At 48.5% G+C, this 24,098-nt stretch overlaps 1 protein-coding gene across 1 annotated transcript in view; it reads right to left on the bottom strand.

The window, feature by feature from the left end:
• The window catches only part of LOC144692047 (uncharacterized), a 48,503-nt gene that overhangs the window by 11,793 nt on the left and 12,612 nt on the right, over positions 1-24,098 (bottom strand). The window contains exons 3-4 of the mRNA XM_078560603.1: positions 18,667-20,087; positions 2,631-2,740 (exon numbers count right to left, since the gene is read on the bottom strand). Of these exons, the coding sequence (XP_078416729.1) occupies positions 2,631-2,740; positions 18,667-20,087 (1,531 nt within the window). The remainder of the gene's footprint in view (positions 1-2,630; positions 2,741-18,666; positions 20,088-24,098) is intronic.

Raw genomic sequence — 24,098 nt, 5'->3', positions numbered from 1 at the left:
GACCACAAACAGTGCGTTTAATAGCTCTGCTTCTGGTGCATTGATAAATCTTATTTCTAGGGTGACTGTCGGTGATAAATTTGTCTTGAGCCCTTGTGAGGGACCTGGGTTCTCCTCCTGTACTTTGACTTTCATGGGTTCTGAAGTTGAATTGCTGGGTTTAGTTAGATTTGAATTTAGAACCCTCCCATTTGAGTTTCCAGTGGGTAATTCCACATTGATTTCACTTGTATTTCCTTTGGGGTTTCCACAAGTGTTGTTCATTTTAGGGCGTATTATCTTCCCTTTTTCATTTACCTGGGAAATGGGTTTCCCCCCCAATTTGTCACATGCCTTCTGGGACACTACTGCCCATAGATGGCTGTCCACTGTGCTTGCCTGTGGCACATTGACTAGGTGAGGTGTGCCCCACACTTTTATTTGTCTGCTTGGGAACTTCCCTGGTCTCTATTTAAACCCTGGAAGAAGGTTTGTGTCAACCACACCTCTGGTGCATTTCCTTCAACCTCTATGCTTCTGTTCCAGCATTTTAGCTTTACTGTGGCTCTATTTTAGCTGTCTTAAATTGTACAAGCTCTAACCTGGCTCCTTTAAATTCTACAGGTTCACTCCTGGCCCCTTTAAATTCCATGGCTTTCCTTTGGCCTCCTTCGCCTCCTGTGGGACCCCTGAAGCTTCCTCAGCACTCCGCACCTGTGCAGAATTTGGTTTGCTCCCCTCAGTTTCTCCAGTCTCCATGCACTGCTCTGGGCTTTTTGGGGATAATACCTTCCAGCTGACCTAATACAAGGTCCATTCCCTGTCTGGACAAGCTTGGGATCACACCCACCATTAGCAGCCTTGTAACTAGCTTGCTCTGCAGGTATATCTTTATTAAAGGAACCTCTACACATTGTCCAGTAAGTCCCTTAACCAGCACATTGGCATTCTCTCAGCTTTCATGTGGAAAATCTCCATCTCCTGCCACGAGCAAAGTTTGCAAACAACCAGTATCTCTAAGAATGCTGATCTCCCTTTCTGGATTTTTAGAAAAATTAGGAGTAATTTTCCCTTTAAACATCAAATCCTGATGCTCGGCCACATTAGAATGCAGGCTTATGACCTTCATGGCTATGGACACTGCCTTGACTGCAGCAGCTCCTGTTGCCCTTTTGGCATGCCAACAATGGTCCCTCAGATGCCCAGACTTTCCACACTGGAAACACACTGGGCAGCTCCATACTGATTTACCATCTTGGTTCCTTCTTTTAAAAGTTGGGGACTGATCTTTTTTCCTTCCCTACTCTCTGTTTCTCTCAAGCCTGTTTCAGCTTTGTCTGCATCCCTCCTATCTCTCCCTGTAAGAACTACCAGATCCCAGTCTACTTTGAGTTAGGTGTTTGTGTATTAACTAGGTGTTAAATCTTTTTTTGATACAAAGCATGGTTTCACAACAACAGGCATGGAATACAAAAGTAAGGAAGATATCATAAACCTTTAAATGAAACAGTTTCACTCTCAACTGGAGGATTATGTCCAATTTCTGCACATTGCACTTTAGGAAAGATGTGAAATCTTTAAAGAGGGTGCAGAAACCATTTACCAAAATGGTTCCAGGAATGACAGACATCAGTTATGTAGATAGATTGGAGAAGCTGGGGCTATTCTCCTTGAAGAAGAGGTTGAGAGGAGATTTTGTTAACAGTGTTGAAAATTGTTAGGGATCAAGACAAAGTTGACAGAGAGAAACGGTTCCCATTGGCAAAGGGCCAAGAAGCTGAGGACATTGATTGAAGGTGATTCGCACAAAAGCAGCAGCAACATAACAGGTTATGAATAAAACTGAGGCTTGTGGAATAGGAGTGTCAGCGTCGGCTTGGGGAAAAAAATTGGCTCAAGGACAGAAAACAGTGAGTGGTGGCAAATAGTCGTTTCTCAGACTGCATGGCATTAGACAGTGATGTTCCGCAAAGATCACTGCTGGGACCACTGCTTTTCCTGATACCTCGATACTGGAATTCAGAGTAAAAGTTCAAAATTTGCCGATCTTACCAAACTTGGAGGAGTGGCAAACAGTGAGGATAATTAGAATCAACTGAAACAGGACAGAGATGGACTAGCAGAATAGGCAGACAAGTGGTAGATGGAATTTAGTACAGAAAATTATGAGGTGATGCATTTTGGTAGAAGGAACATGGACAGGCAATAGAGATTTAATGACACAATTCTAAAGATTGTGCAAGAACCAAAGGACCTGGGGATTCATGTGCATAGATCTCCAACAGTGGCAGGACATATTGCTAGAGTAACTAGCAAAGATTACGGGGCCTTGGGCTTCATAAATAGAAGCATTGCGTACAAAAGCAGGGAACCTTTAGAAAGTTCTGGATAGGGCACAGCTAGAGTATTCTGGCCTGTCCTGGTCACCATGTCAGTATTCCACCCACAGCAGGGGGAGGCCCACACCACACTGGAAACCCAGAAGCTTTAGGGACAAGGGGCAGGGGACCTCCTTTGCATATCCCCCCAAAGGTCATACCCCCACTTTAGCACCCCGCCCCCCCAACCTCTCAAACCTGGCCCCCCACCCTCTGCCTGCTCAACCACCTCCCCCCTCACTCCCCTAGTCCTTACCCCGCTCTCGGACTTACCTGGCCTCCTCGGCATGGTTGGACTGCAGGTTCCAATGCTCCCACTGGTGGGATCACAGAGTTGCTGGCAAATCCGATTGGCCAGTAGCTCTCCAAGGCGGGACTTGCCCCTGAAATAGGGGCAGAAGTCTTACCTTAAAGCAATTGACGCTGCTCCAAATGTTAAGTTCCTGTGGTGCAGCCGTCGGATCGCAGGTAAGATACCCACTGGCATTTTAGCCCATGATGGGGGTTGGGAGGGGCTGTGGGCTGTAGCCTGAGGACAATTTTAATGACTGGGACAAGAATACAGGGGGACAGTGAGGAAGACCATTTTTAGGCTGGGAATGGTTATAAGCTGGAATTTGCTGCCTATGAGGCCGGTGGTAGCAGAGATGATCAATAATTTCAAAGGAGTTGGTTGGGCACTTGAGGGAAATAAACTTGCAGGGCTATGGGGGTAGAGCAGGGAATCAGACTGACCAGATTGCTCTACAGAGATTTAGCATGGAGTTGATGGGCTGAATAGCATCCTTCTGTGCCATAATGACACTATGATGCAGTGACTCTATGGGCAGAATTTTAAGTTGATCAGGCGGGCACATGCCTGACCCAATCCGGCATGAAATTGTGCAAGATATCGTAAGGCGAGCATCCCAGTGTCATCCAGCGCTCGTGCGATATTTCGGTCGGTGGCCACACGCAAAAGTCGGAAGCGCACCTGCCGACAGTTAAGAGGCCAATTAAGGTCACTAACGGCACGATTGTCTTTAGTTTTATGTTGCCCTCACAACCTTACAGTTGGCGGACAGGGGAATCGGCCAAGCGGCCTTTGCATTTTTCATGAAATCTCATCCAAGGGCGGAATGAGGTTTCCGTGAAGAAATAAAATAAAAATAAAAACGGTGGACAGCATTTTCATCAAGTATATTATTAGGTGCCTGATTGGGATGCTTGGACATTTTTTTTCTGCTTTTCAAGACTTTATTTTTGGTCTTTCAGGTCTCCAGCTCCCTGAGGCAGCTCTCTGCCTTCAGGGAGCTTTCTCCCAGCACTTGCCCACGCCCACACTGATGTCAATGCCCGCCCTCTTGCCACCCCCACCCCGGCAGTGCTGAGCTTTTCAGCATGCAGATCACGCCGGCTGGCTTTTAATTGGCTGGCCAGCATGAAATCACAGTCGGGGGCCAATCGAACTCAGCGTGCGTTCCCCAGCCGATCCTGAGCCCGCCAATCGCGCCTGCCTGTCGCCTAAAAGTTCTGCCCTACACATGAGGAGAAACCTTTTCATGCAGCGAGTAGTTCAGATCTGGAATGCACTGCCAAAGACTGTGGTAGAGCCAGATTCAATCATGGCTTTCAAAAGAAATTTTGATAAATACCTGTAGAAAATAATATTGCAGGTCTGCGGGGAAAGGGCGTGGAATTGGTGAGTCAGGAAAGGGTTGTGGTGAGTGGGGAATGTGTTGTGGTGAGTGGTGAATGGGGTGTGTTGAGTGAGGAGTGGGTTGTGATGAGTGAGGAATGGGTAGTAGTGAGTGAGGAATGGGTAGTAGTGAGTGAGGAATGGGTAGTAGTGAGTGAGGAATGGGTTGTGGTGAGTGAGGAATGGGTAGTAGCGAGTGAAGAATGGGATGTGGTGAGTGGGTAATTGGTTGTCATTGAGTGGGAAATTGGTTTTGGAGAGTGAGGAGTCAGAAGTGGTGAGTGAGGAACGGGTTGTGGTGAGTGGGGAATGGGTTGTGGTGAGTGGGGAATGGGGTGTGGTAAGTGGGAAATGTGTTGTGATGAGTGTGAATGGGTTGTGGTAAGTAAGGAATGGGTTGTGGTGAGTGGGGGATTGGTTGCGGTGACTGAGCAATTTCTAATGGTGAGTGGAGAATGGATTGTGGTGAGTGGGGAATGGGTTGTGATGAGTGGGGCAAGTGTTGTGATGAGTGGGGAATGGGTTGTGCTGAGTGAGGAATGGGTTATCGTGAGCACAGGGTGGATTGTGGTGAGTGACGAATGGGCAATGGTGTGAGGGGAATGGGTTGTGATGAGTGGGGAATGGGTTGTGATGAGTGGGGCAAGTGTTGTGATGAGTGGGGAATGGGTTGTGCTGAGTGAGGAATGGGTTATCGTGAGTGGATTGTGGTGAGTGGCGAATGGGCAATGGTGTGAGGGGAATGGGTTGTGATGAGTGGGGAATGGGTTGTAGTGAGTGGGGAATGGAGGATGTGGTGAGTGAGGAATGGGTAGTGGTTAGTGACGATTGTGTTACTGTGAGTGGGGAATGGTTTGTGGTGAGTGAAGAGCAACTTGTGGGGAGGGCAGAAAAGATTGTGGTGAATGAGGGGTGAGTTGCAACAGTGGAGAATGCATTATGGTGAGAGGAATTGGTTGTGGTGAGTGAGGAATGGGTTGTGGCTGGGTAATGGATTGTCGTAAGGAATGGTCTGTGATGTATGGGGAATGGGTTGTGATGAGTGGGCAATGGGTTTTGGTGAGTGAGGAATGTATTGTAGTGAGTGGGAAATGGGATGTGTGAGTGAGTAATGGGTTCTGGAGAGTAGGGAATGGGTTACAGTGAGTGGGGAATAGGTTCGGTGAGTGCAGAATGGTTTGTGGTGAGTGAGCAATGTGTTGTGGTGAGTGTGGCATGGGATATGGTGAGTGAGGAATGTGCAGTGGTGAGTGAGGAATGGGTTGTGATGAGTGAGGATGGGGTTGTTGTGATTGGGGAATGGGTGGTGGTGAGTGAGAGTTGGGTTGTGGTCAATAGAGAATGGGTTGTGCTTTGTGAGGAATGGGTTGAGGTGAGTGAGGAATGGGTTTTGGTGAGCGCCGTGTGGGTTATAGTCAATGGGGAATGCTTTGTGGTGAGCAAGGAATGGGTTGTGGTTAGTGGAGATTGTGTTACGGTGAGCGGGGAATTGATTGTGGTGAGTGAGGGGCGACTTGTGGGTAGTGCAGAATGGGTTGTTTTGAGTGAGGATTGGGTTGTGAGTGGGGTAATGGGTTGTAGTGAGTCAGGAATGACTTGTACTAAGTGAGGAATGTGTTGTAGTGAGCGAGAAGTGAGTTGTTGGGAGTGCAAAATCAGTTGAGTTAAGTGGGGAATGGGTTGTCCTGAGTGGACAATGGGTCGTGGTGAGTTGGGATTGGGTTGTAGTGAGTGGGGAATGCGTTGTCGTGAGTGTGAAATGGGTTGTGATGAGTGAGGAATGGGTTGTGATGAGTGAGGAATGTACTGTGATGAGTGGGGAATGGGGTGTATGAGTGAGCAATGTGTTCTGGTGTGTAAGGTACATAGATACGGTTTGCGGTGAGTGGGGAACAGATCATGGCACGGGGAATGGTTTGTGGTGAGTGAGGAATGGGTTCTGGTGAGTGGGGAATGGGTGGTGAGCAGGGAAAGGGGTGTGGTGAGTTAGGAATGTATTGTGATGAGAGAGTAATGGGTCATGGTGAGTGAGCAATGAGTAAGGATGAGTGGGGAATGGGTTCGGTGAGCGCAGAATGAGTTGCGATGAGTGAGGAATCAGTTGTGATGACTGAGCAATTTGTTGTGGTGAGTGGGATTGGGTTGTGGTGAGTGGAGAATGGCTTGTGGTGAGTACGGAATGGGGTGTGGTGAGTGAGGAATGAGTTGTGGCCAGTGGAGAATGGGTTGTGGTGATTGAGGAATTGGTTGTGGTGAGTATGTAATGGGTTCTGATGAGTGAGGAATAGGTTGTGTTGAGTGGAGAGTGAATGTGGTGAGTGAGGAATGGGCGTTAGTGAGTGAGGAGTGGGCAGTGGTGCATGGAGAATGGGTTGTGGTGAGTGGGGAATTGAGTGCGTTCAGTGAGCAATGTCTTGGGTGTGTGGGGAATGGGTTGCGGTGAGTGAGGAATGTGTTGCTGTGGGAGCAGATTTGGCTGTGATGAGTGAGGAATGTGTTGCTGTGAGTGAGGAATGGTTTGTGCTGAGTGGGGAATTGGTTTTGGACAGTGAGGAATGGTTTGTGGTGAGTGAGGAATGGTTTGTGGTGAGTGAGGAATGGTTTGTGGTGAGTGGGGAATTAGTTTTGGACAGTGAGGAATGGGTTGTGGTGAGTGAGGAATGGTTTGTGGTGAGTGGGAAATTGGTTGTCATGAGTGGGGAATTGGTCTTGGAGAGTGAGGAGTGAGACCTGGTGAGTGAGGACTGGGTTGTTGTGAGAGTGTAGAATGGGTTGTGATGAGAGGAGAGTGCGTTGTGGTAAGTGATGAATCGGCTGTGTTGAGTGGGGAATGGGTAGTGGTGAGTGGGACTGGGTTGTGGTGAGTGAGGAATGGGTTGTGGGGAGTGGGGAGTGGAAAATGGGTTGTGGGGAGTGAGGAATGTATTATAGTGAGAGGGAAATGGGTTTAGTGAGTACTGAATAGATTGCGGTGAGTGAGGAATCAGTTGAAATGGCTGAGGAACATGTTGTAGTGAGTGGGATTTGAGTGAGGTGAGTGGGGAGCGGGTTGTGGTGATGACAAAATGGGCTGTGGTGAGTGAGGAATGGGGTGCATTCGGTGGAGAATGGGATGTGGTGAGTGGACAATGGGTTGCGGTGAGTGAGGAATGGGTTGTGGTGAGTGGGGAATTGGTTTTGGACAGTGAGGAATGGGTTGTGGTGAGTGGGGAATTGGTTTTGGACAGTGAGGAATGGGTTGTGGTGAGTGGAAATGGGTTATGGTAAGTGGATAATTGGTTGTCATGAGTGGGGAATTGGTTTTGGAGAGTGAGGAGTGAGACCTGGTGAGTGAGGACTGGGTTGTTGTGAATCTGGAGTGGGTTGTGGTGAGAAGAGAATGCATTGTGGTGAGTGAAGAATGTGCTGTGGTGAGTGGGGAATGTGTTGTGGTGAATGGGGAATGGATTGTGGAGAGTGTGGAAAGGGTTCTGGTGAATGGAGAATAAATGTGGTGAGTGAGGAGTGTGTTGTGATGAGTGGAGAATGGGCTGTGGTGCATGGAGAATGGGAAGTGGTGAGTGGGGAATTGAGTGTGGTGAGTGAGCAATGTCTTGTGGTAAGTGGAGAATGGGTTGTGGTGAGTGGGGAATGGGTTGTGGTGAACGATGAATGGGCTGTGGTGAATGAGGATGCGGTTGTGGTGAGAGGGAAACGGGTTGCGCTGATTGGACAATGGGTTGTGGTGAGTGGGGAATTTGTTCCGATGAGTGAGGATTGCATTGTGGTGAGTGAGGAATGGGTTGTGGTGAGTGAGGAGTGAGGAATGTGTTGTGGTGATTGGGGAATGTGTTGTGGTGAGTGAGCAATGGGTTCTGGTGAGTGGGGAATAGGTGGTGATGAGCGGGGAAAGGGGTGTGGAGAGTTAAGAATGTGTTGTGATGAGAGAGTAATGGGTCATGGTGAGTGAGGAATGGGTAAGGATGAGTGGGGAATGGGTTCGCTGAGTGCAGAATGAGTTGCGGTGAGTGAGGAATCAGTTGTGATGACTGAGCAATTTGTTGTGGGGATTGGATTGTGGTAAGTGGAGAATGGCTTGCGGTGACTACGGAATGGGGTGTGGTGAGTGAGGAATGGGTTGTGACAAGTGAGGAAAAGGTTGTATTGTGTGGGTATGTGCTGTGGTGTGTGGGGAGTGGGATGTGGTGAGTGAGGAATGGGTGGCGGTGAGCGGGGAATGGGTTGTGGTGAGTGCAAAAAGGTTTCTGGTTAGTGAGGAATGGGTTGTGGTGATTGTGGAATGATTTGTGGTGAATGGGGAATGGATTGTGGTTAGTGGGGAATGGGTTGTGGTGAGTGGAGGGAATCTGTGGTTTTGAGTAGGGAATGGGTTGTGATGAGGGAGGAATGGGTTATGGTGAGCAAAGAATGTGTTGTGGTGAGTGCGGAACGTGTTGTGGTGAGTGCGGAACGGGTTGTGGAGTGGGGAATGTGTTGTGGTGAGTGCGGAACAGGTTGTGGTGAGTGGAGAATGGGCTGTGGTGAGTGTGGAACGGGTTGCAGTGATTGAGGAGTGAGTTGTGTTGCATGAAGAATTGGTTGTGGTGAGTGTGGACTGAGATGTGGTGAGTGAGGAATGGGTTGTGGTGAGTCGGGGATGGGCTGTGGTTAGTGCGGAATGGGTTCTGTTGAGTGGAGAACGGCTTGTGATGAGTGAGGAGTGAGTTGTGTTGCGTGAAGAATTGGTTGTGGTGAGTGTGGACTGAGTTGTGATGAATGAGGAATAGGTTGTGGTGAGCGGGGCATCAGATGTGGTGAGAAGGGAATGAGATGTGGTGAGCGGGGAATGATTTGTGATGAGTGCGGAATGAGTTGTGGTGAGTAGGGAATGGGTTATGGTGATAGAGGAGAGAGCGTTGGGAGTGGGGAATGGGTTGTGGTGAGTGATGAGGGAGTTGTGTTGAGTGGGGAATTGGTTGCGTGGAGTTTTGGAGTGAGTTGTGGTGAGTGAGGAATGGGTTGTGGAGAGTGAGGAATGGGGTGTGGTATGGAGAATGGGTTGTGTTGATTGGCTATTTGCTGCGGTGAGTGGGGAATGGGAGGTGGTGAGGGTGGAATGAGTTCTGGTGAGTAGGGAATGGGCTGTGGTGAGTGGGGAATGAGTGGTGGTGAGTGCAGGAAGGGACCTAGTAATTGAGGATTGGGTTGTGGTGACCAAAGAGTGAGTGTGAGGAGTGGGGAACTGGCTGTGGTGAGCGGGGAATGGGTTGTGGTGAGTGAGGTGTGAGTTGTTTTGAATGGGGAAATGGTTGTGTTGAGTTTGGACTGAGTTGTGGTGAGTGAGGAATGGGGTGTGACGAGTGGAGAATGGTTTGTTGTGAGTGAGAAATGGGTTGTGGTGAGCGGGGAATGTGGTGTGGTGAGTGATGAATGGGTTGTAGTGAATGCGCAATGGGTTGTAGTGAGTGGGGAATGAGTTATGGTGAGTGGGGAATAGCATGTGGTGTGGGGAATTAGCTGTGGTGAGAATGGAGTGCGGTGTGGTGAGTGGGGAGTGCGGAAATGAGTTGTGGTGAATGGGGAATGGGTTGCGGTTAATGGGGAATGGGTTGTGGTGAGTGGGGAAAAAGATCTGATGAGTGAGGAATGTGTTGTGGTGAAAGGAGAATAGTTTCAAGTGAGCATAGAGTGGGTTGTGGTGAGTGAGGAATGAGATGTGGTGAGCACAGAATGGGTTGTGGTGATTGGGGAATGGATTGTGGTCAGCGTGGAGTGGGGTGTGGTGAGTTGGAATGAGTTGTGGTGAGCAGGAAATGTGTTGTGTTGAGTAGAGAATGGGTTGTGGTGGGTAGGGAATGAGTTGTGGTGAGGAAGGAATGGGTTGTGGTGAATGGGGAATGTGTTGTGGTCAGTGGGGAATGGGTTGTGGTGAGTGAGGAGTGAGTTGTGTTGAGTGGGGAATTGGTTCTGTTGAGTTTGGACTAAGATGTGGTGAGTGAGGAATGGGGTGTGGGGAATGAGGAGTGTGTTGTGGTGAGTAAAGAATTAGTTGTGGTGAGTTAGAAATGAGTTTTGGTGAGAGAGGTTTGGGATGTTGTGAGTCAGAATGCAAGTTGGCACATGAGGAATGTGTTGTGTTGAGTTGGGAATGGGTCGGGTTGAGTGGGGAAGGAGTTGTGGTGAGTGGGGAATGGGCTGTGGTGAGTGGGGAATGGGTTGTGGTGAGACAGGAATAGGCTATGATGAGTGGGGTTATGGGTGGAGTTGAGTGGGGAATGGGTTGTGTCGAGTGTGGAATGGGTTGTGTTTGGTGCAAAGTGCGGTGTGGAGAGTGGGGAATCGGCTATGGTTAGTGGGGAATTGGTTCCGGTGAGCTAGGAGTGAGTTTTAGTGAGTGAGGAATGCATTGTGATGAGTGGGGAATGGGTTGTGGTGAGTAGCAAATGAGTTGTGGTGAATGAGGAATAGGTTGTGGTGTGTGAGGAATGTTTGTGGTTAGTGAGGAATGTGGTGTGATTAGTGGGGAATGGGTTCTGTTGAGCGGGAAATGGGTTGTGTGTGGTGAGTGAGAAATGAGTTGTGGTGAGTGAGGAATGGGGTGTGGTGAGTGAGGAATAGGTCGTGGGAAGTGAGGAGTGAGTTGTGGTGAGTAGGAAATTGGTTGTAGTGAGTTAGGAATGAGTTTTGGTGAGTGAGGAATTGGGTGTGGTTGCTGAGAATGCTGTGTGGCAAGTGAGGAATGAGTAGTGGTGAATGGAGAATGGGCTGTGTTGAGTGGGGAATGGGTTGTGGTGAGAGGGGAATGGGATGTGGTAATTCAGGAATGGGTTGGTGAGGAATAGGTTGCGGTTAGCGGGGAATGGGTTGTGAAGGGTGGGGAATGTGTTGTGGTGAGATGGAAATGGGTTATGGTGATTTGAAAATGGGTTGTGTAGAGTGGGGAATGGGATGTGGTGAGTGAGGAATGTGTTGTCGTGAGGGTTAATGGCTGGTGGTGAGTGGAGAATGGGGCGCGGTGAGTGGGAAATGGGTTGTGGTATGTGCAGAAAGGGTTGTGGTAAGTGGTGAATGGGTGGTGTTGAGTGATGAATGAGTTGTGGTGAATGTGGAATAGGTAGTAGTGAGTGGGGAATAAGTTATGGTGAGTGGCGAATGAGTTGTGGTGAGCACGGAGTGTGGTGTGGGGAGTGTGGAATTCGTTGTGGTGAATGGGCAATGAGTTGTGGTGAATGGGGAACGGGTTGCGATTAGTAGGGAATGGGTTGTGGTGAGTGGGGAAAAGGATGTGATGAGTGAGGAATGTGCTGTGGTGAAAGGGGAATGGTTTCAAGTGAACACAGAATGGGTTATGGTGGGTGGGGAATGGATTGTGGTCAGCGTGGAGTTGGGTGTGGTGAGTTGGAATGAGTTGTGGTGAGCGGAAATGTGTGTTGAGTAGAGAATGGGTTGTGGGAGTGGGTAATGGGTTGTGGTGACTGATGAGTGAATGTGGGTAGTGGGGAATGGGTTGTGGTGATTCAGGAATTGGTAGTGGTGAGCGTGATGTGAGTTGTTTTGGATGGGGAGCTGGGTGTGTTGAGTTTGGATGAGTTGTGGTGAGTGACAAATGGGGTGTGGTGAGTGACAAATGGGGTGTGGTGAGTGGGAAATGCGTTGTGGTGAGTGACGAATGGGTTGTGGTGAATGAAGAATGGGTAGTGGTGAGTGAGGAACAGGTTATGTTGAGTGGGGAATGGGTTATGGTGAGTCAGGAATGGGCTGTGGTGAGTGGGGTTATGGGTTGAGTCGAGTAGGGAATGGGTTATGACGAATGTGGAATGGGTTGTGCTCGGTGTAGAGTGCGGTGTGGAGAATGGGGAATGGGCTATGGTTAGTAGGGAATTGGTTGTGGTGAGTTAGGAGTGAGTTTCGGTGAATGAGGAATGAGGTGTCGTGAGTGAGGAATGCAGAGTGGCGAGCAAGGAATGCATTATGTTGAGTGGGGAATTGGTTGTGGTGAGTAGCAAATGGGTTGTGGTGAATGAGGAATAGGTTGTTGTGTGTGGGGAATGGGCCTGTGGTGAATGGGGAATGGGTTGTGGTTAGTGTAGAAAGGGTTGTGGTAAGTGAGGAATCGGTTGTGGTGACTGAGGAGTGAGTGTGGGGATTGGGGAATGGGTTGTGGTGAGTGGAGACTGGGTTGTGGTGAGTAAGGTGTGAGTTGTTTTGAGTGGGATGGGTTGTGTTGAGTTTGGATTGAGTTGTGGTGAGAGACGAATGGGTTGTGGTAAGTGAGGAATGGGCTGTGGTGAGTGGGGAATGGGCTGTGGTGAGTGGGGAATAGACTGTGGTGAGTGAGGAATGAGTTGTGGTGAGTGGGGAATGGGTTCTGATGAGTGGGGAATGAGTTGTGGTGAGCATGGAGTGTGGTGTGGTGAGTGGGGAGTGCGGAATGGGCTGTAGTGATTGGAGAATGAGTTGTGGTGAATGGGGAATAAGTTGCGGTTAGTAGGGAATGGGTTGTGGTGAGTGGGCAAAAGGATGTGATGAGTGAGGAATATGTTGTGATGAAAGGGGAATGGTTTTAAGTGAGCACAGAATGGGTTGTGGTGAGTGGAGAATGGATTGTGGCCAGCGCGGAGTGGGGTGTGGTGAGTTGGATGAATTGTGTTGAGTAGGGAAATGTGTTGTGTTGATTAGGGAATGGTTTGTGATGAGTAGGGAATGGGTTGTGGTGAGTGCAGAATGGGTTGTGGTGAGTGCAGAATGGGTTTTGGTGAGTGCAGAATGGGTTGTGTTCAGTGAAGAGTGAGATGTGTTGAGTGGGGAATTGGTTTTGTTGAGCTTGTACTGAGATGTGGTGAGTGAGGAATGGGGCGTGGTGAGTGGTGAATAGGTTTTGGTGAGTGAGAAATGGGTTGTGGTGAGTGGGGAATGCGTTGTGGTGAGTGAGGAATGGCAAACATTTAAAGGGATATTGCAGAATATTCAGAATAAGTACATTCCTATTATAAAGAAAAATTCTAAGGGGAGGACCCACCATCCGTGGTTAACTAAAGGAGTTAAGGAAAGCATCAAACTTTAGGAAAAAGCATACAGCTCTGCAAAGATGAGCGGCAGGACAGATGACTGGACAGAATATAAAGAATGGCAGAGAATGACTAATAGATTAATCAGGAGAAAGAAATTAAAGTATGAGAGGAAGCTAGATAGAAATGTAAAAACAGATAGCAAGAGTTTCTACAGGTAGGACAGTGGGGAGTTAATAGTAGATAATAAGGAAATGGCAGAAGAAGTGAACAAATATTTTGTTTCTGTGTTCACTATAGAGGCTACAAAAAACATTCCAGTAATAGCTACAAATCAGGAGGTGAACGGGAGAAAGGAACTTGGTGAAATTGAAATCACTAGGGAAACAGCACTGGGCAAATTGATGAAGCTACAGGCTGACAAGTCTATGGGTCCTGATGGACTACATCCTAAGGTCTTAAAAGAGGTGGCTAATGAGGTAGTTGATGCGCTGGTGTTAATTTTCCAAAATTCGCTAGATTCTGGAAAGGTTCCATCAGACTGGAAAGTAGCAAATATAACACCTCTATTCAAGAAGGGAGGGAAGCAGAAAACAGGAAACTATGGGCCAGTTAACTTGACGTCTGTCATGGGGAAGTTGTTAGAATCAATCATTAAGGAGGTTATAGCTGGGCACTTAGAGAAGCTCAAGGCAATTGGAAAGAGTCAGCATGGTTTTGTGAAAGGAAAATCGTGTTTAACCAATTTATTGGCATTTTTTGAAGGAGCAACGTGCAGTGGATAAAGGGGACCCTGTAGATGTACTGTACTTGGATTTCCAGAAGGCATTTGATAAGGTGACAATTCAAAGGTTAATACGGAAAATAAAAGCGCATGGTGTAGGGGGTAACATATTAGCATGAATAGAAGATTGGCTGGCTGGCAGAAAGCAGAGAGTATCCATAAATGGGTTTTTTTCGGATTGGCAGGATGTGATGAGTGGAGTCCCACAGGGGTCTGTGCTGGGGCTTCAACTTCTTACCATTTACATCAATGACTTAGATGAGGGGAGTGAAGACATGGTAGCTAAACTTGCAGATAACACAAAGATAGGTAGGAAAGTATGTTGTGAAGAGGACTTGAGGAAGTTGCAGATGGATATAGATGGGTTGAGTGAGTGGGCAAAGATCTCAAATTCCCAAATGGAGTTTATTGTTGGAAAATGTGAAATTGTTCACTTTGACAGGAAGAACAAAAAAGCAGAGTATTATTTAAATGGAGAATGGTTGCATAATTCTGAGGTGCAGAAGGATCTAGGTGTTCTGGTACATGAGTCACAAAAAGCTAGTATGCTGGTACAGCAAGTAGTTAAGAAGGCTAATGGAATGCTATCCTTTATTATGAGAGGGATTGAACAAGATATTATGCTTCAATTATACAGGGCATTGGTGAGACCGTACTTCGAATACTGTGTGCAGTTTTGGTCTCCTTATTTAAGGAAGGATGTAAATGTATTGGAGGCGGTTCAAAGGAGGTTTACTAGATTGATAAAAGCACTGAAGGGTCATACAGACTTGAAATATTAGCTCTGTTTCTCTCTCCACAGATGCTGCTAGACCTGCTGAGTATTTCCAGCATTTTCTGTTTTTGTTTACTAGATTGATACCAGGAATGAGTGGGTTGTCTTATGAGGAAAGTTTGGACAGACTGGGCTTGTTTCCACGGGAGTTTAGAAGAGTGAGGGATGATTTGATTGAAGTATACAAGATCCTGTATGGCCTTGACAAGGACATTGAAAGGATGTTTCCTCTTGTGGGTGAGTCCAGAACTAAGGGGCGCGGTTTTAAAATTAGGGGTCACCCTTATCGGACAGAGATGAGGAGAATGTTTTTCTCTCAAAGGGTTGTGCGACTTTGGAACTTTCTACCTCAGAAGGTGGTGGAGGTGGGGTCATTGAATATTTTTAAGGCAGAGGTAGATAGATTCTTGTTAGGCAAGGGAACCAAAGGTTATCGGGGTAGATGGGGATGTGGAAATTGAAACACAAAAGATCAGCCATGATCTTATTGAATAGCAAAGCAAGCTCGAAGGGCCGAATGGACTACTCCTGTTCCTATTTCTTATGTTCTTATTAGTTTTTCCTTTTGCAGTACCCCTTTAAGGGGCTGCTTCTTACTTTGTCCCTCGTTTTCTTTCATTTAGTTTATTTGGTTGCTCAAAAGAGTAAAAGGGATAACAGCTGAGACTAGTTCTGTCTGTGGAGAGCTTTATGACAAGCAATAAAACTCTGTCTGAAGGAGTCTGTCTTAGTTTCGGTCTGTATTTCTAAATAACTATTGAGACTTAACAGTAGTGAGTGGGAAAGAGGTGTGGTGAGTGAGGAATGGGTTGTGGTGAGGGGGCAATGGGTTGTGGTGAGGGGGGGAATGGGTTGTGGTGAGTGAGGAATGGGATGTGGTGAGCGGGGAATGAGGTTTTGGCGAGTGAGGAATGGGTTGTGGTGAGCAGGTACTGGGATGTGGTGAGTGGGAAATGGGTTATGCTGAATACGGAATGGGTTGTGATGAGTGAGAAATGGGATGTGATGAGTGAGAAATGGGATGTGGTGAGTGAGGAATGGGATGTGATGAGTGAGGAATGGGATGTGATGAGTGAGGAATGGGTTGTGATGAGTGAGAAATGGGATGTGGTGAGTGAGGAATGGGATGTGATGAGTGAGGAATGGGATGTGATGAGTGAGGAATGGGATGTGATGAGTGAGGAATGGGATGTGATGAGTGAGGAATGGGATGTGATGAGCGAGGAATGGGATGTGATGAGCGAGGAATGGGATGTGATGAGCGGGGAATGGGTTGTGGTGAGCGGGGAATGGGTTGTGGTGAGCGGGGAATGGGTTGTGGTGAATGAGGAATGGGATGTGGTGAGCGGGGAATCGGTTGTGGTGAATGAGGAATGGGATGTGGTGAGTGAGGAATGTGTTGTGCTGAGAAGCCAGCCTGTAAGTGCCTGGTGTATAGATAAATATTTTACCCCTTTTACTTGCTTCAGTAATACCCCTGTCTTTCAGCTCACAAAAACTACCCCCTGACCCTACATCATGATGAATTTCCACCCCTAAATAGTTTCCTCCTACCCTCTGAGAGTGGGAGTCGGGGGGAAGGATTTTAACTCCTAAGATTTGGTGGGATGGAGTCAGCTAAAAATCAAAGAAAACTGAAGTTTGACTCCAACCCGGCTCCAATTTCCAGGTTTGATTGACACCCATTTGGCTGCACGTGAATAATTTGTTACGATTATTCGGACAGGTGGGTCAACATTTAACACAAGAATTAACATCATAATTACATAGAAAAGAGGGAATTTTACATTAATTTTAACACTCCTTTGGATTTAATGCCTTCAGCACAGGTCTCTTGGGGTTCAGGAAGCTCTGTAGTGAAATGGAGATGAGATTGAGTTTATCTCATGGGGTCTATCAACGGCTGGATTTCACAGAGGAGGTGAACATTAGGAGTGTAGTCCCACGATCCTGGATACAGTGCCAAAAGAGATTCAATGACTTCATCAGGCAGGAAAGGCAAGTGGAAAGCCTTTCACTCTGACGTCCCCAGCCTTCCCCTGCACACACCTTAGTGGAGCTTCCAAGGCGGATCACGTTGTCACATGGTAAATCACACATCACATGTGAGCAGGTGGTGGAGACAGGGATTGCTGTGGAGAGTCCCCATTGGACGGTGCAGGACACTCCTAGCTCTGCTCAGCTGGACGTGGATCCTCAGGGGTCATTCACAAAATGGGAACTTGCGGAATAGCAGTGGGAAATGTGTGAGCTTTTGTCAGCATTTCCAGAGAGTTTACACATGATTGGAGGGATCCGTCTCAGCATGATGTCTCAGGCCTTTGTGCTGATGCCCACCTCCATGGAAGGAGCAGCTACCTGCAAGGAACATCAGACACTGCAGGTACACAGTGCATACTGGCCCTGACCAATGGCCTCTTCACTCAGTCTGCTAGTTTCAATAGGATGGAGGAAAGCCTCACCTTGGCCATTCACCTCCCCACTGAAGTGCAGTGAAGAGCTCTCTAGCTCTAGGCTAGCAGGGAAGAGCAGGTGGGGCCATGAGAGGGAAGATGGAGAAAGGGTACATGGATGTGGGGACTCTGCTCAAGGCTCCCATTCCTCCCCCTTACCTCCCCAGCACCCGCCCCCCCTCTGTCAGCCCCACATGCTGCCTCCTGCCCTGATGACCGAGTCTGCCCCTGCACAGGTGGTGGTGGGACAGTGTTTGGTGGGTCCCTCACAGGCTTCAAAACCCAGAGAATGTCCACCTCGAGCATCTGAGCAGTCAGAGCTGGGGAAGGAGCAGCCTGTCTCCAGCTCTGCTGAAACCACAGGGGTAGAATCACTTAGAAGCAGTAGAAAAAGGAAAATAGTGTTTGTAGTTTACAAGGAAAATCACTTGGGTGTTTAATGTGTCCATTTCATTGTAATTGTTAAGCCTCATAAACTTTATCTCAAGTCTCTATTGTCCTCTCTTGCCTGTCAAGTGTTATCTGTCTTGAGGTAAATGGTATGACAGGAGTAGAAGACAAGTGTGGGTATCAGTGAATGGAAGGGTTACTTTGTGCTGGGAAGATCAGTAGGGGCATCACTGATGCGTCACATAGCTGCACAGTCTCAGGCTAGCTGAATTGTGCCTGTATCAGGCTGTTCTGGCAATCTGACAGGCTAGTTGGTGTGCATCTGTAGGCCCCTTCCCACAAGAGGGTGATCCCCCTGCTGATCCTCCTCCAAATCCTCCTCCTCCAAAGATGCAGCATAATCATCACCTTTGCCGCCCATTAGCTTCAGCCCTCTCTTCAGCATAATATTGTGCAAGGCACAGCAGACACCTATCATTCTGAAAACCCTTTCTGGTTTATACTGAAGAGTGGTCCCTGATCTGTCAATCTGCCTGAATAATATGTTCAGCCCAATGGCTTGCCCAGTGATCACTGTTGTTCTCCTGTGACTTCTGTTGTATGGTTACTGGGTGTCAGTCCTCAGAAGTGTCATCAACCACGTTCTTAGGGGTATCCCTTGCCTCCAAGGAGCCTGGGTCAGCTTGGAGTGGGAAGATCTGTGTTATACCTGACTAGCACAGAATGAAGGCATCATGGCAGTTTCCTGGAAATCTTACACAGTCATATGAACATCTTCCAATGGTTACATACAAACTGCAGTGGAATCCCCTTCGATTGATGAATATTTCCAGATTATCTGAGAGCATCTGGGTCACATGGATGCAATCTATGACTCCCTGAACTTGCTGAAATCCACAGATCTGAGAGCCTCTTGTTCTGACTGGCTTCATCAGTAGCAAAGTGGCAGCCCAGGCAAACATGGCATCAGTCACCTGGGAGATGCACTTGTGGGCAGCAGATTGTGAAACCCTGCAAATGTCACTGGCAGGTCTCTGGATGGAGCCGAAGGTGAAGAAATTGAGGGCTGTAATGACTTTGATGCATGCCTATCTGGTCCACTGGGAAGTGGGTCTTGTTCTAGGAGGCTGCAGATATCGGTACTGATCTGCTGAGAAATTTGAGTTTCCTGAAACACAGTTGTTCAGCCATGTCCCGAAAGCTGATCCTCAACTAGTAAACCCTGCGTTACGGGTATCACACCCTGTGAGTTGGAGCTTTGTGTCCATCCCCTCTGTCCTGTGGAGCAGCAGGTGGCAGAGAAGGCAACTGGAGGTCCTGTTGGTTTTGGTCTTGTTCCTGCTGCTGGTGTTGTTACTGCAGCTGGTGGTGTTGTTCCTGCTGCTGGTGGTGGTGTTGTTCCTGCTGCTGGTGTTGTTACTGCAGCTGGTGGTGTTGTTCCTGCAGCTGGTGGTGTTGTTACTGCAGCTGGTGGTGTTGTTCCTGCTGCTGCTGGTGTTGTTCCTGCTGCTGCTGGTGTTGTTCCTGCTGCTGCTGGTGTTGTTCCTGCTGCTGGTGGTGTTGTTCCTGCTGCTGGTGGTGTTGTTCCTGCTGCTGCTGGTGTTGTTCCTGCTGCTGGTGGTGTTGTTCCTGCTGCTGGTGGTGTTGTTCCTGCTGCTGGTGGTGTTGTTCCTGCTGGTGGTGGTGTTGTTCCTGCTGCTGGTGGTGTTGTTCCTGCTGCTGGTGGTGTTGTTCCTGCTGCTGGTGGTGTTGTTCCTGCTGCTGGTGGTGTTGTTCCTGCTGCTGGTGGTGGTGTTCCTGCTGCTGGTGGTGGTGTTCCTGCTGCTGGTGGTGGTGTTCCTGCTGCTGGTGGTGTTGTTCCTGCTGCTGGTGGTGGTGTTGTTCCTGCTGGTGGTGGTGTTGTTCCTGCTGGTGGTGGTGTTGTTCCCGCTGGTGGTGGTGTTGTTCCCGCTGCTGGTGGTGTTGTTCCCGCTGGTGGTGGTGTTGTTCCCGCTGCTGGTGGTGTTGTTCCTGCTGCTGGTGGTGTTGTTCCTGCTGCTGGTGGTGTTGTTCCTGCTGCTGGTGGTGTTGTTCCTGCTGCTGGTGGTGGTGTTCCTGCTGCTGGTGGTGGTGTTCCTGCTGCTGGTGGTGTTGTTCCTGCTGCTGGTGGTGGTGTTGTTCCTGCTGCTGGTGGTGGTGTTGTTCCTGCTGGTGGTGGTGTTGTTCCTGCAGCTGGTGGTGTTGTTCCTGCTGCTGGTGGTGTTGTTCCTGCAGCTGGTGGTGTTGTTCCTGCTGCTGGTGGTGTTGTTCCTGCAGCTGGTGGTGTTGTTCCTGCAGCCGGTGGTGTCGTTCCTGCTGCCGCTGGTGTTGTTCCTGCTGCCGCTGGTGTCGCTCCTGCTGCCGGTGGTGTCGTTCCTGCTGCCGGTGGTGTCGTTCCTGCTGCCGGTGGTGTCGCTCCTGCTGCCGGTGGTGTCGTTCCTGCTGCCGGTGGTGTCGCTCCTGCTGCTGCTGGTGTCGCTCCTGCTGCTGCTGGTGTTGATTCTGCTACTGGTGGTGTTGTTCCTGCAGCTGCTGGTGTTGCTCCTGCAGCTGGCTGCGTTGCTGGCTCTGCTTCTCTTGTTCCTCAGCAAAGGTTCAGGGTAGATCTGTGTAAGCTGCTCCCATGTTGCAGTGAAGGCTGGCAGCTGGGAAGTGCAGATCAAAGACAGTAAGTTTAACGTGGCAGAAATGAGCTGCGATACATTGGAAATATAAAAGAAAAGACAAATTCTCAGAACAAGACCGGTGAGCAAAATCCTATCACTTAGTCGGAAAAGCAGTTGTCCAGGATCAGTATTTAAATGCTTTCCAGCCTGTCAATTTCACAGCTCCGTCAATCCCCACTCTGCTCTCGCCTTGTTGACCCTGGTGAGTTTCGCACATCCCGCGAAACCCACCTTCTTGCAGTTAATGCCAGAATGCAGAGTTCAACCTTTAGTCAGGCTCTTTTTTGTTTACACATTTCACTTACTGCCCGACTGTCCCACAGGGGTTTCCCACACACTTTCAAATGAGCACTGCTCAAGTGTGGAAATCAGCAGGTTCCTGTCAGGTCCCTGACACGCTGAAATTTTAACTGGGGTTTAAACCCCCCACCCTGCCACATCCACCAACACCCGCACCTCCCTTGTCCTCATGTCAGTATAGGAATACTGAAAAAGTTAGGAGGATTTCATAGGAACACCGGCAGGACAGGAGACATCTTGGATATTTTTGACAATACATCAGACGAGGAGGTCCACTCCCATCCATAACAGTGATGACATGCTGTAGTGGAATCATCAGGTGCACAAGGGGAGAGGGGCACGGGTGGAGAGGTGCACAGTGAGTATAATGTGGGAAAATGTGAACTTGTCCACTTTGGCAGGAAGAATAGAAAAGCAGCAAATTATTTAAATGGAGGGAGATTGCAGAACTCTGAGGTACAGAGGGATCTGGGTGTCCTGGTACATGAATCAGGAAAGGTTGGTATGCAGGAACAGCAAGTGATTAGGAAGGCAAATGGAATGTTGTCATTTATTGCAAGGAGAATAGAATATAAAAGTAGGGATATTTAGCTACAGTTGTACAAGGTGTTGGTGAGACCAGATCTAGACTACTGTGTACAGTTTTGGTTTCCTTATTTAAGAAAGGATATAATTGCATTGGAAGCAATTCAGAGAAGGTTCACTTGACTGATTCTTCGAATGAGGGGGTTATCTTATGAGGAAAGGTTGGACAGACTGGGCCTGTATCCATTGGAGTTTTGAAGATTGAGTGGTGATCTTATTCAAACATATAAGATCCTGAGGAGCCTTGAGAGTGGATGCTGAGAGGATGTTTCCCCTTGTGGGAGAGACTAGAACTAGGGGCCGCCATTTAAAAATAAGGGGTCTCCCATTTAAGATGGAGATGAGGAGAAAATATTTCTCTGAGGGTTGTGAATCCCTGGAACTCTCTTCCCCAGAGAGTGTTGGAGGCAGGGTCAATAAATATTTTTAAGGCAGAGTTAGATAGATTCTTGACTAACAAGGGAGTCAAAGGTTATCAGGGGTAGGCGGAATGTGGAGTTGAGGCCACAATCAGATCAGCCATATTACCGAATGGCGGAGCAGGCTTGAGGGGCCGAATGGCCTACTTGTAATTCGTATGTTCTTATGTAGGGTGAGAGGGGCACAGGGGGAGATGTGAACAGGAGAGGGGCTGAGGTTACAGGAGGTATTACATCATCACAGCATATACAAAGGCTTTACATTCCTGGGCCGCTCGGGAGATCAGTGCTTCCGCAGGTAGAGGCTGAGATGTCAGGTATCGGCAGCCTCCTAGAGGGTGACTTGTTTTCTGCTGGACCTGCTGACCATGCATTACCAGTGGCTGTGAAGGTCAAACCCGTCCTCAATCTCTTTGTTCCTGGCTCCTTTCAGGATGTTACCGGAGACATATTGAGGGCCTCACAGTCGGCCGCACATAAATACATAGGGTAGTTGATGGACAGCTTGTTTGCCAGGGCTGGGAGTTATGGAAACTACCCCTGTGATGACAATAGCCAAAATGATTAGGCTTTCAGATTCTCCTCTCTGGCTGCGTTCCCTCAGGTACTGGATGTGTCATCAGCTGCACACACGTGACAATCCAAGCACTGCCTCAGCAAACAGGAGTGTTTATAAATTTAAAGGGATATTATCCCCTCAGAAGCCAAGGAGAGGTAAGTACTTGAAGCTCAGTGTTTAGGGGAAGCAGCAAACGTACTCACTTTTCCTGACTGGTGAGGTCAATAAGCTGCTTCCTCGACTGCATTCGTGATCTGTGTACAATGCTCCCGCTGCTCACTGCCTCAGCTACCTCTAACCACACCTTCTTAGTGAGAGCTGCAGGTTTCTTCCTCCCAGTGCTGGGGGAAAGTCTGTCTCTCCTGCTCCTGTCTGCACCCAGTCATAATTCCAATGATGTGACATAGAACAAGGACAGCACCCAGATCCACTGTCCAACATCCAATATGAACACCACCTGGATCCTCCAATTTACATTTGTGCCATGTGCTCTTTGCCTGCCATCTTTATTCATGGTCTGATGTGATTCCCTAGATCTCAAGGTCTGTGGAAAGTTGAGGAATGTGTGCCAGGAAAGGAGGAAAGGGTCAGATTCAAACTGAAGCTTTTTGGCACCCCCTTGTGTCCAGAGACCTTCTGTGCAGCGCTTTGTCTCAGTTGTTCTCAAACCTTGGTACCTTTCTGAAACAAAAACAAAAAATGCTGGAAAAACTCAGCAGGTCTGACAGTACCTGTGGAGAGAGAGATAGATAACGTTTCGAGTCCGTATGACTCTTCTTCAGATCTAAAGGAAGGTAGAGAGGTGGTGAAATTTATACTGGTTAAGTGGGGTGGGACAGGTGAAGCTGGATAAAAGGCCAGTGTTAGGTGGAGGCAAAGGAGAGATTGCAAAAGATGTCATAAACAAAAGGTCAAAAGGGTGTTGATGGTGGTGGTACTGGCTAAAGGAGGTGCTGATGGTGACATTAAGAGTAGAAAGCAGGATGTGATAATAATGCCCGGACCAGGGTGAGCACTCTGGAAAGTGACAGATGGCCTGAGTGAGGGTGTGGTGGGGGGAGGGGACGGTGGTGGGAAAAAAGATCGAAAATAGGCTAAAAGCTGGGGATAAAACAATGAATGAAAATGGAAATAAATTTTTAAAATAATAATGAAAATAAGTGGGGGGAATTATTAAAAATTAAAAAAATAAAAATGAATATGGAAAAAGGGGGATGAAAAAGGGGGGTGAGGATGGAGGAGAGAGCTCATGGTCTGAAGTTGTTGAACTCAATATTCAGTCCGGAAGGCTGTAAAGTGCCTAGTCGGAAGATGAGGTGCTGTTCCTCCAGTTTGCGTTGAGCTTCACTGGAACAGTGCAGCAGGCCAAGGACGGACATGTGGGCATGAGAGCAGGGTGGAGTGTTGAAATGGCAAGCGACAGGAAGGTCTGGGTCATGCTTGCGGACAGACCGAAGGTGTTCCGCAAAGCGGTCACCCAGTCTGCGTTTGGTCTCTCCAATGTAGAGGAAACCGCATTGGGAGCAGCGAATGCAGTAAACTAAATTGAGGGAAGTACAAGTGAAATGCTGCTTCACTTGAAAGGAGTGTTTGGGCCCTTGGATGGTGAGGAGGGGGGAAGTAAAGGTGCAGGTGTTGCACCTTCTGCGATTGCATGGGAAGGTGCCGTGGGAGAGGGTTGAGGGTGATAGAGGAGTGGACCAGGGTTTCCCAGAGGAAACAGTCCCTACAGAATGCCAACAGGGAGGGTGAAGGGAAGATGTGTTTGGTGCCGGCATCATGCTGGAGTTGGCGGAAATGGCGGAGGATGATCCTTTGAGTACAGAGGCTGGTGGGGTGAAAAGTGAGGACAAGGGGGACCCTATCATGGTTCTGGGAGGGAGAGGAAGGTGTGAGGGCAGAGGTGCAGGAGATGGGTCGGACACGGTTGAGGGCCCTGTCAACCACTGTGGGTGGGAAACCTCAGTTAAGGAAGAAGGAAAACATGTGAGAAGCACCGTTTTGGAAAGTGGCATCATCAGAACAGATGCGATGGAGGCGAAGGAACTGAGAGAATGGGATGGAGTCCTTACAGGAGTCAGGGTGTGAGGAGCTGCAATTGAGGTAGCTGTGGGAGTCGGTGGGCTT

The sequence above is a fragment of the Cetorhinus maximus genome, chromosome 16, assembly GCF_964194155.1.
Source record: "Cetorhinus maximus chromosome 16, sCetMax3.hap1.1, whole genome shotgun sequence".
Classification (NCBI taxonomy): domain Eukaryota; kingdom Metazoa; phylum Chordata; class Chondrichthyes; order Lamniformes; family Cetorhinidae; genus Cetorhinus; species Cetorhinus maximus.
This window is presented reverse-complemented; position numbering and strand designations above follow the sequence as displayed.